The sequence below is a fragment of the Platichthys flesus genome, chromosome 16 (genome assembly GCF_949316205.1).
Source record: "Platichthys flesus chromosome 16, fPlaFle2.1, whole genome shotgun sequence".
Classification (NCBI taxonomy): domain Eukaryota; kingdom Metazoa; phylum Chordata; class Actinopteri; order Pleuronectiformes; family Pleuronectidae; genus Platichthys; species Platichthys flesus.
Window position 1 is genome coordinate 13,572,065 of NC_084960.1, and position 16,360 is coordinate 13,588,424.

At 43.8% G+C, this 16,360-nt stretch overlaps 1 protein-coding gene across 2 annotated transcripts in view; it reads left to right on the plus strand.

The window, feature by feature from the left end:
• The window catches only part of znf385c (zinc finger protein 385C), a 91,258-nt gene that overhangs the window by 61,694 nt on the left and 13,204 nt on the right, over positions 1-16,360 (plus strand). For both annotated transcript variants that reach the window (XM_062407256.1, XM_062407257.1), the window contains exons 2-4: positions 1,738-1,880; positions 9,590-9,700; positions 14,469-14,688. In XM_062407256.1, coding sequence (XP_062263240.1) covers positions 1,738-1,880; positions 9,590-9,700; positions 14,469-14,688 — 474 coding nt within the window. The remainder of the gene's footprint in view (positions 1-1,737; positions 1,881-9,589; positions 9,701-14,468; positions 14,689-16,360) is intronic.

The following is a 16,360-nucleotide window of genomic DNA, read 5'->3' on the forward strand; positions in this document are numbered from 1 at the left end:
TTTCAAGAGAAGACTCGGCGCCTTGTTTTCTGTGTGATTGGGTGTGTATAGTTGTGTGTGTGTGTGTGAGCATCTCCCCCGCCGGCTGCTGCCCACGTGTCTGCAGGCTGTGTCCGTCCCGCACTGCCTCTCTCTGGGTGTCAGACAGCAGAGGAGAGCCCACACATGGCAAAGCAGGCCTTAGACCACAGTGCTTAGAAGCATATGTCCCCCGCCCACCCACCGACCACACACACACCCCACATCATAGCTGCCAATCCTGCCAAACCACAAAAAAAAATATGGGCCAGACTACTGGCAAATTTCAAATCTATCAGCATCTTTTGAGCTTCACACAGGTCTTAAAGCAGCATTGTCATTATCCTCAAAGCACAACATGGAAAAATACCACAACAAAGAATAGAAAGGCACCCCAGATCTTCTGAGAGCAACTTCTTGGCTTTAGTTTGACAGTTTCTGTTATTTCGGTAACTGTGGCCTTGTAACCATGTTTTTTGCCATCTGTAAGTACACTGTAAGTCAGACTCCTTTTGAGGAGTCATGTTTGGAGCTAGTAGAGGAAGAAGTGTGTGTGTTTTATAATAGCTGATGAATAATAATACTTATAATAACTATAATAATATTAAGGATGTGATGGTTGGATTCATGCTGGAGTTTGAGGTCATGTTGCAATTTTTTCTTAACCATGACCATGATCTTTTCTTAAGCTTGGCTGTGAAGTGAATAATTAATAAAAGCATTGAATACGTTTGATTGAAAATGAATCCAGGATTTAGTCAAAATCAAAATACTTTTTTAATTTCTTGTCCTTCGTCTTTCTTTGACTTTCAGAATTCCATGCACAGCTCTGATCATTTGTTGGAAAAGTTTCTTAGAGTAGGGGTATTGAACTTTATGTTTTTGCGATGGTGTTTAAGCCTTTTTATTGCAACTGTAGAATTGTGCTGCAATGCTAAACAGAGTAGTGGATCATGTGCTCCACACCATGTGTTTGTCTTCACCCACTCATCTTCACTCCAACCATCATTCTTTGAAATCCTTCCCGCACTGAGTAGCTGCTCTTTTCTTTTGGGCCAAGACGCTGCTATTATTGTAAGGTCACTGATTGCTTTTTTCCCCTTTCTGTGGCATGCATTATCACTCACAGGCGTTGTATGTGTGTGCTGCAAAGCGGCTCACATGATAGGCATAGCATGGGGTGGCCACAGTGACCTGCAGCTGACACTGATGATTGATCCTGGTGCTGGTATAAGTGCCTGCGCACCGCCGAGCGCACAGGTCCACTGAAACGCAGCCAGGTGGAAAATTAGAAATCTCTTCATCCCTGGTCCATTTGAAATGCGATATCTCCCATCTTTCCTTAGCGCGGGCACCTTTCCTCAGCCAATACATCAGTAATTAAATGACATGTGTGTGTGCATGTGTGTGTACATGAGGGGGCAGGTGCATGTCCTTGGGGGGCTGTTGGGGTAATGGGGGATATTAAGTCTCCAGTAAAACTGCCCACCCCCCCCCCCCCCCCCCCTCCGTACACATGTTTCTAGTGTCTGCATAAAAACAGTAACCATGCACAAACATTCACATCCACTTGAGTTGTACGATTTGTGCCAGGGTGTCAGGTGGAGGCGTAACGGTGCCTCTGGCGTGGAATTAATCAAAGTCAGGCCTCCTCGCTGCACCATGTTAACATACTGTTGTTTCCCTAGCTTCTAACATACATCTCTTTGTGTTGTCCAGGTACGTCGGCCCAGGCTAGCTCCCTCCTCGCTTCCCTCCCCCTCCCAGGACGGCCTCTTCAGCCTCAGCTCGACCTCAAACACCTCCTGCCCTTCAGGCTCAATGGATCCTCCCCCCTCAGCCTCTTCCCTAACTTTAATACGGTGAGTCTGATGACAATAAAGCCGTTTTCACTCCGGAGAATGTTTGTACAGTTGGGTCTGGACATTTTCTGGAGTTGCTTTTCACATATAAAGAAACGTTGCAGGAGAAAGTCAGAAAGCATTCACAACAACAGGAAAACCTCCTCCATCATTCATGCGAGAGGTGGCGCTAGGGTGGAGCGTGCAGGAGGCAGGATATGTTGCTGCGGAAGTCAAATCTGAATCTCAGGCATAATCCTGTTTCATTCTCACATGGGCTCATTCGAACATTCTCCTGAGTTTTAACTAGTGCTATTATTATCTTAAAATCCAGATAACATCCAAAGCAGCTGACTCGGACATTTGCGCTCTCACTTACAGCCACATGCACATACATGAGATTATCCAGTGATGAATTTATAACTTTAATCAACAAGGAATTTCAACAATAAAGGTCTCTAGCTGACCCCAAAATGGCCTGCAAATAATAAGGTTCCTAATTAGATCCAGCAGAAATATCATGTGAAGAGGTGGCTCCTCTCTCTGCGGAAAAATATTGTGATTACCCTGTTTGGTGACATGCTTTACATTTTCAAGCTTGAACCCTCGAAAATGTATTTTGACATTCTCCTCTCATCTACTCCTCGAAAATGCAATTTGCTGGGAAATATATGAGGCAGGGGGAATGAAAGCAATGGATCTAAGCACCTATTGATTACGACAACCCCAGCAGACATATTAGCCTTATTTTGTAAAATTGTGTGCTTAATGGTAGCCACCCTGTTATTCCCTATATCATTATCTTCCCAGCCAGACCTCATCCTGCTCTGCTGTGCATGCGGCCTCACCTCAGGCTCAGGGTGCTAATCTTTATTCGAGCGTCGTTTCACCCCTCGGCATTGCTGCTGTCGCCTCGGTATCAGCATCTCTGTAGATGAGAGCATTATTACTTTGTTTCGAGCATCAGCAACAAACTTTGCGGTCTTTGAGCACCACGGCTCTGATGCTCACCTTGCTGCGCTGCCCGGAATTAAATACTTGTATCTTTGATCCTTTACCTACCACAGTGCTACACCCATTGTCATTTTGTGTGTGGGCGTTTGTGTATATATGTGTGTGTGTGTGCAGGCACTTCTGATTTCTTTTGATTCTGTGTATGTGTGTGTGTGTGTTCACTACCCTTATCGCACACTGTGAAACCATTTCCAGTTATGTGGTCTGTAAAAAACACTTAAGCTAGGAGCTCCTGTTCCACCATACGCTTTACACCTTTTTTTAGACCAAGCGAAAAAACGTAGGACGAGAGACAGAGAAAGAGACATCTGGCAGTGGAGGACATGTTTGAGGGGGTGGATGAGACATAAACCTGTGCTGTGTGATGTGTGCATATAGCGGGAGGTGGGAGGTGTGTGTGTGTGTGTGTGGGGGGGGGGTCTCCTGACTGCTATATGAGTAGTGCAGTTTATTAATTCGTTCAGCCACCAACCACTTTGGGTCACGGGGTCGCCAGTGGAGGAGCATGCCCAGCAGCGGAGGCGGCACAAACACCATTGGCTTCTCTAACACCCTCATGTATTTATATTAGTGGGGGAGGGAGTATAGAGCAAGTCTCTGTTCAGTGTTTCGTCTGTCCTGGTTATGAATCATTGAGAAAATTTTTCCTGTTTAAGCCTTCATGCTGTCTGATGAAAATAATTTGTGGGGTTACCTGATAGTCACGTGGTTATGGCATTTACTGTCCTGAGCAGGAAGTTCCTGGTTTGACTTCTCAACCCCTTTCCCTCTTTCCCAGCGTTAACTGTCCTTCTTCACTGGCCCTGTCAGATAGAGGCATAAATGTCAATGGTCAACTCAAAAACATTTAACTGGCCATTACTCAACGTCAGGAACAGAGATAAATGTGCATATTTCATTTCATTGGATACTGAATTGATGACACAAAGCTTGAGGTCAGTGGTCGACAGTGAGGTTAGAACCTGACTCAGTTTAAGGTACGTATGTGACGCCGGACAGGAAGCACCTGGAGAAAATCAGAGGGGGGAATTCCTCTACTGGCAATGGAAATGGAGCTGATTGCCTATTAAAAAATTGCGTAAAATCTCTAGCTCAAGTGCTGATCTGGCAGAGTTATTCCTCCCAGTCCAGAGATTGAACCAGATACCTTTTACTTGCTGCTCTATGCTTTAGGCCAACACGGACTTGCAGGTCTACTGTCATGACTACAACTTTGTGTTCTCTGAAAATCTGCATTTATTATCCAAGCATATAAACACATTCAAGGAATTTAAAATTGTTCTGTTACTCCCAGTGATGTAAATTGTAACTTGACTGGTTTGTAGAGACAAACAAGGCAGTAATCCTAGCTTTCAGGCATTATGTTTGTTTAAAAAATAAAGAGTCAAATTAGTTACAGTAATTGTAGAATAAGAAGGCATTCTATAAATAATGAATGCAGTGAGCTGCCACACAGGAAATAATGTTTACAGAGTCGCAGTGAAATTCAAACAGAATACAACCAGCAGTAGGAACGTGGGATCTACCACAACCGGAATGCAGGAATTATGATAACCATGGAAGTAACATCAAATCAGTGTCGTTTCAGTCCCAGGAGGAGATAATTAGCCTCCATAACACACAGTCTGACAGCGCAGCTGTGGCATAAATCACAAAGTCCTTTCAACATGGAGCCCCAGGTTCTCCAAAACCTGATCAGGCACACGTTGTCCCGGATGTGTACAGAAAAGATGAATGCACCTGTCTCCAGAACTAAATATCCCTCAGGTCCCCCTTGTGTCATCTCTCTATGTGCTCTCTGTGTCTCTCTCTCTCTCTCTCTCTCTCTCTCTCTCTCTCTCTCTCTCTCTACCTTCACTGAAACCCCATCACGGTCTGAGCCGCCCCATGCTAGATAACTTCTGTCTGTACTAGGATGGCGGGGGAGGACGGAGGGCTTGGACAAAAGATGCATTTATAGCAGTTGGTTCTGGATGGCTGCGGACAGACAATGGGCACATTCTTCAACTACTAAAACAAATAGCTGTGTGCAGCCTGCCCCGCTAAGGTGGACAGGGGGCGACAAGAGTGGGAGAGCTGGGTTTCCATGGTCAGGGTTTGGCTGGTGAAGGGAAAAGTCAGTTGAGTCATGTAGAGGAAACCAAAATAAATCAGCAGAGGCAAAGATAGCCCTGAGGGAGAGATATACCTCCTGCGTGGAGGTTTCAGTGTCAGGTTTGTTTATATTCCCTCTCACACTTGGCCATGAAGAATCTATAGTAAACAGACTTTCTTGCAGAGGAGACAGGTTGGAGAACAATGCTCTCCATAGCCATGGTGAGACCCCTGCTCCCATATGAGCAGAGGAATGGACCAGGCCAGGCCCTGTGCCAGGCCCGGGGAGAGATCCAAGGTGATTGTTATTTGTGATACCACGCTGAAGGGTGCCGCAATGAAATCAGCTGTCATCGTGGAATACCAACCTTCTAATGAATCCTCGGCTTTCGCTCTGCTCTTTATAGTATGCCGACCTGTGACCTTGCAGTCTTTTCAGAGTATTAGTCCCTAATGCACTTCCCTATCCAGAAACACTTTTGTGACCCATAATGTATTTGACACGTGTCACATGTTTTGGATGACAATGAATTTTTAACTGCATTAAAATACCAGATGGAGTGAGGGTTGTAACTACATGGAACGACAAAGTTATCCTACAGAGCCTTTGAGAGAAGCATGGAGGCTAAAGAAGGATTTATTTGTCAGCGCAGGGGGTTAATGGGAGACCCCAACCTAAATACTGATAACATAGGTTTGGATTAATAGCTGAATGTCAAATTGACCCTAATAATATTCCCATCAAAATACTAGATACATTTATTAACATGTTTAAGCTGCTTCAATTACATGTTCCACCGGAACTGTATTTTTATGTCATAGGTTTTCATTGTTGTTCAATCAAAACTAATGAACTGATTCCTGCATAATTTTGGTGCTGATCTGGATAATGCCCAAATGTTATTTTACATTCTTTAAAATGGCGAGACGGGGCGTTAGCTCTAATTTGCTTTGTTATTTGTTATACAAGATGATGATCTCAGACACACACTCTGAAAAAGACGAAAGTTCATTTCATCATGTGTTATTATTATTACTACGTTGTTATCTATGAACCTTTGCAGATAGCTGCCATTAGTACAGCATGACTCCTTAACACAGAGATATAGACAGAGTGTAGTGATATCCACATCTCCTTTAACTTACAGTATTCCTGGGTCATGCATCGATGTAAAATCTCCAAAAAGTTACAAATGACCTTTATAGCAGTGAGAAAGATTTTAGGAGCCACATTTTCAGTATGTTCCCAAATCTCTCAGTACAGCACAGAGGCTAACTTCATTTGGCATACAACTTGACTGTTCATCATTTCTCTTTAGACCTGTGTTTTCAATTAAAATGGTCTTTGGAAAGACAAAGTGGACAGTGACTCATTACAGCAAATGTCTCCTGTCTGTGGAGTCTATAGGTTTTTTCTTTCCTTGCAGCTTTACTGCTTCAAACAGAAGCGCTCATTTGAACAAAACGGGGAAATTACAACCAATAGCAAACAATTCAGTCGCTCAGACTTTCATCCAGAATTCATGGTTTCAAGTCAGATGCATTTGGTTCAATCAGTGAGTCATTAGATCAGTAAAAAGAGGCCCTGCAGCAGCAACAGTACAGTACTCAATAGTACATTGTATATTATATCATGACTAAATCATATTGTTGTTGCTGCTGTCATTACCTCAGAAATAGGAGTTAAAAAAGGAAAAGGCCAAAAACCAATGACCAATTAAGGAAATATCCCAATTACCTGTGAAAATCATATATAAAGGTCATTGAAAGGTGATGTCGTATTTTAGCTAGTTGCATGTTGTGGTTTCACATCAAAAATGTGTATAAATAGATTTTAATTGAAAAATCTGAAGGCTGTGCACACCAGCATATCAGGCATGAATGTTGTAGAAAAGAAAATACGTCTTCTTGACAAATCCGGGAAGTGTTGAGTGGGAGGAGATAGTTTTTGTGTTTGGTCTAGAAAGAGCCTAAGAACCTCAGGAGAATCTTTATGTCGAGTGTCGCTGTGCAAACCTGTGACATCTCGAGTTAGCAAAAAATGGTTTGTCTCATCTGAAGCTCGTTTTTTCTTTCTTGTTTAAAGTTGCTGTTTGGAGTTTGTAGTGTGCACTGCATATCTTTGCTGGTGGAGTTCCTCATGCTCCTTAATTGGACTGAGGATTCATTGACTGCACCTTTGCCTGGTATTTTAAGTGCCTCTGATGAAAGTTGATCACTGTTGTGCTGCGATAATGCAGCTTGGAAAAACACTATTTAGCTTTGAGACTATATTTTAATACTGTTTCAGGTAACCTTTACAGTTACCGCCACTTAATGGCAGAATGTTGTGACACATAATAAACAGGTTGATTAATCTAGTGCTGTTTCCTCAAGGCCTTTTAAAAGCAGTCATGCGCACTCACCATGCATTGTAGTAGGAACATGTGCACATCTGCCTATTCACGCACCAAACTGTCAATCTTGTGGCAGCTAACAGGTCAGATGCTGCAGCTAATGTTCACATCGAAAATAAAAAAAATTGCCAGACAGAGTGGTTTAGAATTAGAGAGTGGGTACCTTGTAATGATATTTGGATTCGGGTCAGGTTCGGTCACATTGGCAGGGCTATCTCTATGATTTCTTTCACTCTGCACATGCCTCATCCATAAAGTTTGTTACCATCCACGTAGAGGGTCAAACCTCACAGTCTTAGCTGCAGTTGTGTGTGTACTGTGTATCTACCCTAACAGACATAAACATGGACAGTCATTGGTGTAAAGAAATTACGTCGCCATGATGGAAACAGTACCTCCTTTGCAGAGCCATAAGAGCCATAACATTGTACTAAAAACCATTTAAGTATGTATTAGGTGTGTTGGTTGACATCCTGTGTAATCTATTGCACAAAGTATTGAGGCCTTTTTTCAGAAAGAGGGAGGCTCTGCACAGTATTCATATGGTGTTTCCTCATAAAGTGTTTGGAGAGTATACTGCTGTTAAGCATAACGAACAGCCTGAATTTATTTACTCTGACTTATTATAGTCACACTAAAATGTGACATTGTGATAGTTCAATAGCAACACCAGTGCATTATTTAGCTGGCGAGCATGAACCGGATAACGTAAGTCTCCTCGCTGGTGCCTCGTCATCTTATCTCCTCAGACCACCCCCATCTTGCTCATTGATGCACTTCCACTCTTGCCCATGCAATAAAAGTAACTGAGATAAGGCCCCTGGTTACAAAGCTTCGTACACATGGATCAAACAGCCATTGATGTCGGGAGAAGTCACGCACAGTGCTCCGAGTACGATGCACCGTCCTTGCAGATGCAGAGAAATGGAAACGCACTTCTCTCATCTACAGGGAGTGATGTTTTTTCATTTGTTCCAGATGTATGTCCAAAATACCTGCTCAGCCATCCCAGGCACTCCCTGCTTGTCACTGCTTCGTTGTTTTTATCTTTTTTTTTTTCATCTGGATAGATTAACATGTGAGGAGTGTGTTTTATTCACGCCTCCTGCTTGCAGAAGATTGTGGCACCACTGGAGCAGAAATGGGCTGTGTTCAAATCACATCATCTCTGATGCTCCGTGTGTTTCAGTGGTTATTTGCTTTTTTTCTCAGTGACATCCAAAAAATTAAGCATAGCGGTAGTATATGCAGAGTCATGTGCCCAGCAGTCATAGGCTGTCGGCTTCTTATAGGTTCACGGTTGTTCATCAGTCACTCACCAATCACGGCTCATTATCTCAACAAAGCGGTCCCTTTAAGTACCATCAGTTTGTGCAGGAGGGAGCCACTAGGACCTCTTATCGTTGAAATAAGAGTCTCAGCTGGAATAAGAGCAGGTCTTCCACTAGCCAGAGGGTCGGTGGTCCAATCCCAGACTGCCCCATTTTCTCGTTTCAGGTTTTGACTGAGAGTTTGTCAGTAAGTAACAAAAATTCCATCAAGTTACAATAATTGTCTTTTGTAAATGATGAACGGGGAAACACAGCATAGTTTATTGGCAGAACAATACCATTTTAAATTAATTATAAATTAATTTCTTAAATCAATTGACAACAAAATGACGCTTTTCAAGTCACATACATTTTCACCTCTTCCATTATCAATTATTTTCATCAATCTCACTTTCCCTACCTATGTTATGGGGTGTGCCGGACTGTCCCTGGGCTTGTATTATACATTTTTTTACTTTGCATAACTTTTACATACAGAAAAATTCTATATAACATACTAGAGGAAAGAAACAGTGAAAAAGCATTTTGTCTCCTCTAACTGTCTCCATGAACTGTGTCTCTCAGCAACAGCTGTTGGTCGTGTTGGTTAACTGGCCCAATCCAGCAACCAAACCACTACAACTTACAGTTCTGTCCTTTTGACATCATGCAGCATCTTTGCCGCATGTCTCCCCCTCAGTGTTCCCATCCTTCCCCACCTTCCCCCACAACACACTTTGAAAACCTCCATATTAGAGGATGCTTAGTAACAAATGCAGCCACACCAAAGATTAAACCTTATCTTGCAGGGGAATAAGTTTCACTGCTGCACAGAAATGTCTCTTTTCGGGAAAAATGAAATCATACAGACCTAACGTTTTTAATGTATTGGCCTTTTGTTCTCTCTGTCTCTCAGATGGACCCTGTCCAGAAGGCAGTGATCAACCACACGTTCGGTGTCCCTCAGCCCCTCAAGAAGAAACAGATTATCTCCTGCAACATTTGCCACCTGCGCTTTAACTCGACGGTAAGAGAGGCTTCAGTGGTTTTATGTTGTGAAAAGAGAGGTCAGGGTGCGATAAAGCCCTTTTGAGACACGACCTGCAGGTAAAAGCCGGAGAATTGTCTGCAGAGTTTACCTGCAGTTTGCCTTTCACACATGCACAACACAGCAGGACCTTCCCTGCACAGACACGTTCACAACAATAACAAATCCTCCGCATTATTCAAACGAGTGCTGGAGCAGCAGGCAGAGGCCAGAAGTGACGTATAAACTCCGCTGCGGAGATCAAGTGATGTTCTTGACAACTCACAGACACCGGCGTCGGCTCCTATCACCAAAAACTCTCTTGTCATTGTCTTCTACATGTGTGAAGCTGCTTTTTCACCGGGAGATATTTGTTTTCTTTTGCTATTTTTTATTCTTGCGTGTGCCGCGTGTTAGAAGCATCTCCCCCCTCGCTCTTAGTGAATACAATGGGGGAAGTTCTCCTGGAATTTCAACTGACTTCATTCGAGGAGGCCAGGCAGGGGATGTCCGTAGACACTGTGGACGCCTCTCACTCGGACATTTGCATTCACACATGCACGTCCTCAGGAGAAAACAAGGTGGACCTGCAGAGTTCAGTGCACGTCTGAAAGCGTGAGAGAGAGAGAGAGACGTTATTTCTTAAGTAAAAGCAGTCTGTGTGGATAAAGTAGGTTTAGCCCCAGAGAACATCTCTCTGTTTTTCTGTGCTTCTGCTCTCTTCCTGAATGTTGCTTTTTGAAAATATGGTCGACTAATACCTCACTGAGTTAATATCTCTGTGTGTGTATGCTCTTAGTGTATACCCTTTATGCACATGTTTGTAGCTTCCAATCAAAAGTTGGTAATTTTGTGTTTTTCTAGTTATGTAGTGAAATGTGTATGTGTGTGTGTGTGTGTGTGTGTGTGTGTTGTTGTTGTTTTGGTATGAGGGATTAGACAGCAGAGAGAGCTGCCGTTAATCAGCGAGGAGCAGAAACAATCAGCAGCCCCAGCAGGAAGCGGCGTTCTCGGCTCCTCGCTCATTTCTCCCATCCGCGCGTGCACGCATACCCACACAAACAAACACACACATACTGTAAACGTGCAAACACTCAAACACAGTACAGACACACAAACATTCTCGTGACATTTTATGCATATTCACATAAACAAATAAATAGGAATCCAGAAAGCCTTAAGACATCTCAGGTCTGGTCCCAGGAAAACCCCCACACACACAAACACACACACCGGCACAGGGGTTTTTGTCGCCTCCATTTTCAAAGAAGGGTTGAGGCACGGGAGAGGGGGAGCAGAGGGGGGGAGAGGGGGTGCAGACGTGCTCTTCACACACTGAGCAAATCCCATTCCCTGCCTTCACACACCGACTTAAACAGGAGTGCCAGGTCTGACTGTAGCTTTATCTGTCTCTCTTACAGCATCAGTGCTCACCTAACACTCCCATGCACCCTCCTTAGGGTTTGCTCACATGTTATAGCAACTAATCTTCAGGCATAATGCTGAAAGGGAGAAATATGTAAGCCTCATCTGCAGCTCAAGAAAGAGCAACTTTATTTCATGGTTTTGGTGAATACCTCCATCCTGTTTACCTTCTCGCCTGGCTGCAGTGATGCAGAGGTGCATGTCAGGATGGGCAGTGTGACATCACTTGCCAGATTAGCTGTTTCCTTTTGTTTCCAGCTGTGCTAACTGGCCTCTGGATGAATGTGAATGCAGACATGAGCTTGGTATGGATTTTCTCATTTAAAAATTTGAAAGAAAGCAAATAAACCTATTTCCCAGAAGGAAAGGCCACACCTAGGGGAACACTGTGTTCTGTGGTTGATCAGGTTATCTGTCTGTGCTCAGATCGGCCTACAGATATTCCAAATGGCATGATCGGATGCAGTGTTACTGTTAAAGCATTTTTTCCAAGCTGATGTATGTTTCTGTTATATTTCTTATCACCTCTACCAAGGTTATGATCTGCCTTTGTTTGTTTCAACGTTTAATGAGGTTACACAAAAACTCGGGTATGGGACGGGTAGGAACCTAAAACATTTTTGTGCGGATTCGGTTCAGGAGGCAGATCCAAGATTATTTGTTTTACTTTCTTTGACATTTTGAGTTTATTTTAATAATAATTCATGGATCTTGATGAAAAAAATCTGAAGGTGAGGAGGGCCTTGAAGGTGAGGGCCTTCTAGATTTAACTGGAAGCCAGTGTAGCGATGCTAATATTGGAGAAATGTGCTCTCTTTTCTTTGTTCTCGTCAGGACAAGTGCTGCGGCATTTTGGACAAGCTGTAGAGTCTTTAACGACTTACTGCTGGAGCCTGATAATAATGAATTACAATAGTCCAGTCTCGATGTAACAAAGGCATGGACTAGTTTTTCTGCATCTTTTTGTTAATGGACATGTCTAATTTTTGAAATATTACGCAAGTGGAAAAAAGCGGTCCTAGAAATTTGTTTTAAGTGACTATTAAAGGATAAATCAGGATCGAAGATCACTCCCAAGTTCCTGACTGTTTCATTGGAAGCAAGGGCAATGTCGTCTAGCGCAGTATATCATTAGATAATGCATCTTTAAGGTGTTTGGGGCCAAGTATTATAACCTCTGTTTTATCTGAGTTTAATAAGAGAAAATTGCGGGTCATACAGGTTTTTATGTCCTTGAGACATGTTCGAAGTTTAATTAATTGATTACTTTGTTCAGGTTTTAGTTTGTTGTTTGTTTTCATTTCCAATGGAGGTCATCACTGTGCCTTTATCACTTAATTCCCCTTTAATACTCTGTGGAGGTAAATTTCATCTTAAATGACCACGTAATATTAGGTTTATTTTTGTAAAGGAAAACTCACAAATAAAATTGCATTATTTGTATTTGAGTGCATTAGCATCTTTTATTCCAACTGTTGAAATTATGAAAATATTGACTACAGCTTCTGCAAGTCTTGGAAAAAGTGCATAATTTCATGCCATTGCTCCTGTTTACATTGTCATAATGTATTAACATAATTGGGCTGCATGTATTTATAGCTGAGTGCAACAAGAGAAAATATCAAAGACACAACTGTGACTTGCAGTCTTGATAAAAAGCTGTTTCTTCACATTCACCCAATACTGACTATTGAAGTGAGGGGAAGCTACGGTTCAATTCATCAGCCTCTAAAAATCACTGCAGTTTTTCAGTCTGTTATTAGTTCTGCTACAAGCAAAGCGTTATTTAGGATTCAGCAGGAAGTCAAAGCTATGGGGGAACACGTTCCACAGCCACTGAACTTATGTCTCTGCACCAGATATAGTCCAGTGTTTACTTGTAGCCCGGGAATTGCTCAATCGCGAAGGTAATCAGGACCCCCCCCCGCGCTAGAACCCTGTAGCTCCCTGCAGTCCTGCTGGCTGGGGCAGCGATGTGAAAAACCAAAGCTCGTTTCACACCTTGTTCCTCTGCCTCCGTAGAGACTCAATTGGATAGAGAGACAAGCGGGGGGGGGGGGGGGGGGGGGGGGATTTGTCTCATCGCACTAATCTCTGAAGCCTTGTCACAGCAGATCAGTCACAAAGTATGCAAGGTATTTTTACAGATGCTTTGACAGCCACACCATTTATAGGTCACCGCTGCAGTATATCACACCTTCTGTAGCTACACAGTACATGTTCAAATCCATAGCCAGGTGTTAACATATGAGCTATCACAGGGGATTGGGGATGGTGGTTGTGTGTCTGTGTATTTGCCTATAACCTTGTATTTTTGCACTAATGCAGCACAATTATCTTTTTTTATTGCTTATTGGACGTAATGTATTGTTTAGTGAGAGACAGAAATCCACACCTCACTCCCCATGCAAAAGGCTTTCATGGTTTGCAGTCACTTGTGCGTGTGTTTATTCGAGTCCTTCAAAGTAAAACCCAGCCTCTTTACTGACGTTCTCCGGTGTCTGAGGATTTACATTATTAATTCCTGCAAGAAGTAAACCTGGAAGAGAGCTCTTGGACGACTTCACCTTACCTTGATCCTCTTGTCAAAACACAGAGGGAGAAAAAGGCACTTAATCCATTTTGGGGACATTTAGGTTTTCCATACCTATAATTGGAAAAAAATATATTAATTTACTGTATTGAATGTAGTTAACGTTTTACTCTATAATGTGTATGTTTTCTTGCTCCAACCCCCTATAACCCTGTATATTCAGGCCTGGAGCTGCTGAGAGCTAATCCCTCAGAGATTGTTTTAACTTTTAATGAGTAATCTCTGTATTGATTTCTCTACTATCCCCATGTATCCACGCTTGCTCCGACAACAGGAGCTTTGTTCTCAGATAGAGCCGGGCCGTGAGAATAGTACAAAATGTGAAGGTAAATCGCGATCCACCCGGTGGGGAAATTGCCTCGCCTATTGCTGAGTCACAGTCAGTAAAAATGTCATCTGCGTTTGGATTTGTGTTTGCGAGTTTTGGCAGAGTCCTCGAATGTGTGTGACGCTGGTATGTATTTCCTCGTGTCTCTACGATTTCCAGAGACTGACTCTCGCAGTGCACATTAATAGGGTAGTTGTGGAGATGGGATCCTCTCTCTTGTTACATATTACAGGTGCAATTATACCTCTGGCCTCCCAATGTGCCAGCGCTGTTATCAGGTGGAAACAGCCTTCCCCCCTTGCAGCCCGTGCATGCCTGCAAGTGAGCGAATATTCAGGAGTGCATTTTAACAGTTATTGCACGTGGGCTCCAGTCTCTCCAGCAGATAATGCAACGAGTCCTTTCTCTCATTTCCTCTGCAGAACCAAGCGGAGGCCCACTATAAGGGCCACAAGCACGCCCGCAAACTCAAAGCCATGGAGGCCCAGAAGAACAGGCAGCGGCGATCTGGGGAGGCCTCGTCCACGGGGAGGGAGAGAGACCGAGACAGAGACCGGGAGCGAGAGCGAGACAGGAGCAAGACAACGACGTGCGAGGCAGTTCTGCCTGCGCTCATGGAGACGAGCTTAGTGGAAGTAACAGGTACGTGAACAGATGGAGAGATGGGAAGACCGCAACGGCAAGAGCGTGCCATTTGTAACAGATCCTTCTCCGCCTGTCTCCGTCTTCTTGATGATCACTTTATCACGCTTTGGTTCCTCTAATTCCCTCTTCTACTCCATTTTATCTCTCCAAACCCCCTTCACCAGTCCAGCTCTCACATCTCTGACTGCCTCCTCCTCCTCCTCCTCCTCCATGCCTTAGCGTCACATATCTCTTTACCTCTGCTTCCTTGTGCTACACTGTGGGATTACATCTTCTGTACACCTTATCCTTCACCATCCCTCCCTCCTGTCCCTTCTGTCTTTCTGTGCATTCAAACCTCAGCAGTTTCCTCCCTCAAAACCCTGTCTGACCTGGTGCTATGTCCCTGTGCCTTGTGATGGATGGAAGGCTCCAAAGCTGTGGGATTGTGGGATGTCTTGGAGCAAGAGATGCTGTGTAAATAAAGGGGCTGGCTGAGATCGATCCAAGCCTCGCTGGGGTCATTTTTACCCCCTTTGCCTCTTAATTTCCATTGCTACCACTCCTCTGTGCTCCCTCCTGCTCTCTCCCATCCATCTTGGTTAGATAGAGGAGGTGGCTGCAGAGACAGAGTCTGTGTATATGTGGAGGATGAAATGAGTGACGCACATTGCAGGGCGAGTAGAGAGGGAGCCAGATAGAGGTGTGGGTTTCAGTGTAAGGGGATGTCAAGTGGAAAGAAATCCAAAGCACTCATCTTCTTTCACAAAAAGTTCAAATGATTTTAGATTTGTGGTGTAAATACGGACATTTGAAGTTTTCATACAAAAGGAATGCCTCATTTTTTTTTCAAAAGGCTTTTCTGCGAGACAGGGCTGCAACATTAGCTCGGCAAGCATGAATCGCTCCGATGGCATTTCGGCTGCAGACCGAGCCCATTTAGCTTCTCATGTTGCCCTCACCTGGGCGCACACTTTTCATTTATCCTTCCAACGGAGTGCAGGAGCGGCAGAACAGTTTTTCCTCTTACTTCATCCGCCCCCCTCCACCTCCCCGCTGCCCTGAGGAATCTGTCTGCCGCTATCTGAGCAGAATTTCAAAATGCTCCTGGATGCTAGTTTGAACTATCAGAGAGGAGATGTGACGTTTGGGGAGAGAAGGGAGACAGGTTGTACTTCATCTCCCCCCGAGACAAACTCATGAAGACATGGGCTCACGCACACGTTTCCTTTTTTTGCCTTGAGCACAAGAAGTCTCCTTCAGAGAGGAGAAAGTGGACAAAAGACCGGGAGCCTGATAAGGCTCTCATCAAATCTCATTTTAATATTCCGCTGTTGCAAAGGAGAGCTCTGAAAGAGGGAAGCGGCGAAGGGGACTAAATGAGATGATGAGCTGAAAATGAAAGATAAGATGAAATGAATGAAGGAGCGCGGAGAGAGGGGGCGCATTGGAGAAGGGGGTGGGGGTCAGTGGAGAGAGAAACTTCATAAGTCACAGATAGTTTCAATGCTGAGAATAATTTTACAGTTCCAAAGCAATTTTGTGAGGAGGAACACTCTTTAATAAGCCCAATTGTGTGATTGTCCTAATGTGAAATTGAAATGCAGCAGTGCGAGCCAGTGGTGGCACACACTACAATGCCAACCTGTAATGGAATAACGCTCCAAATTAACACTCGATGAAATGAGTT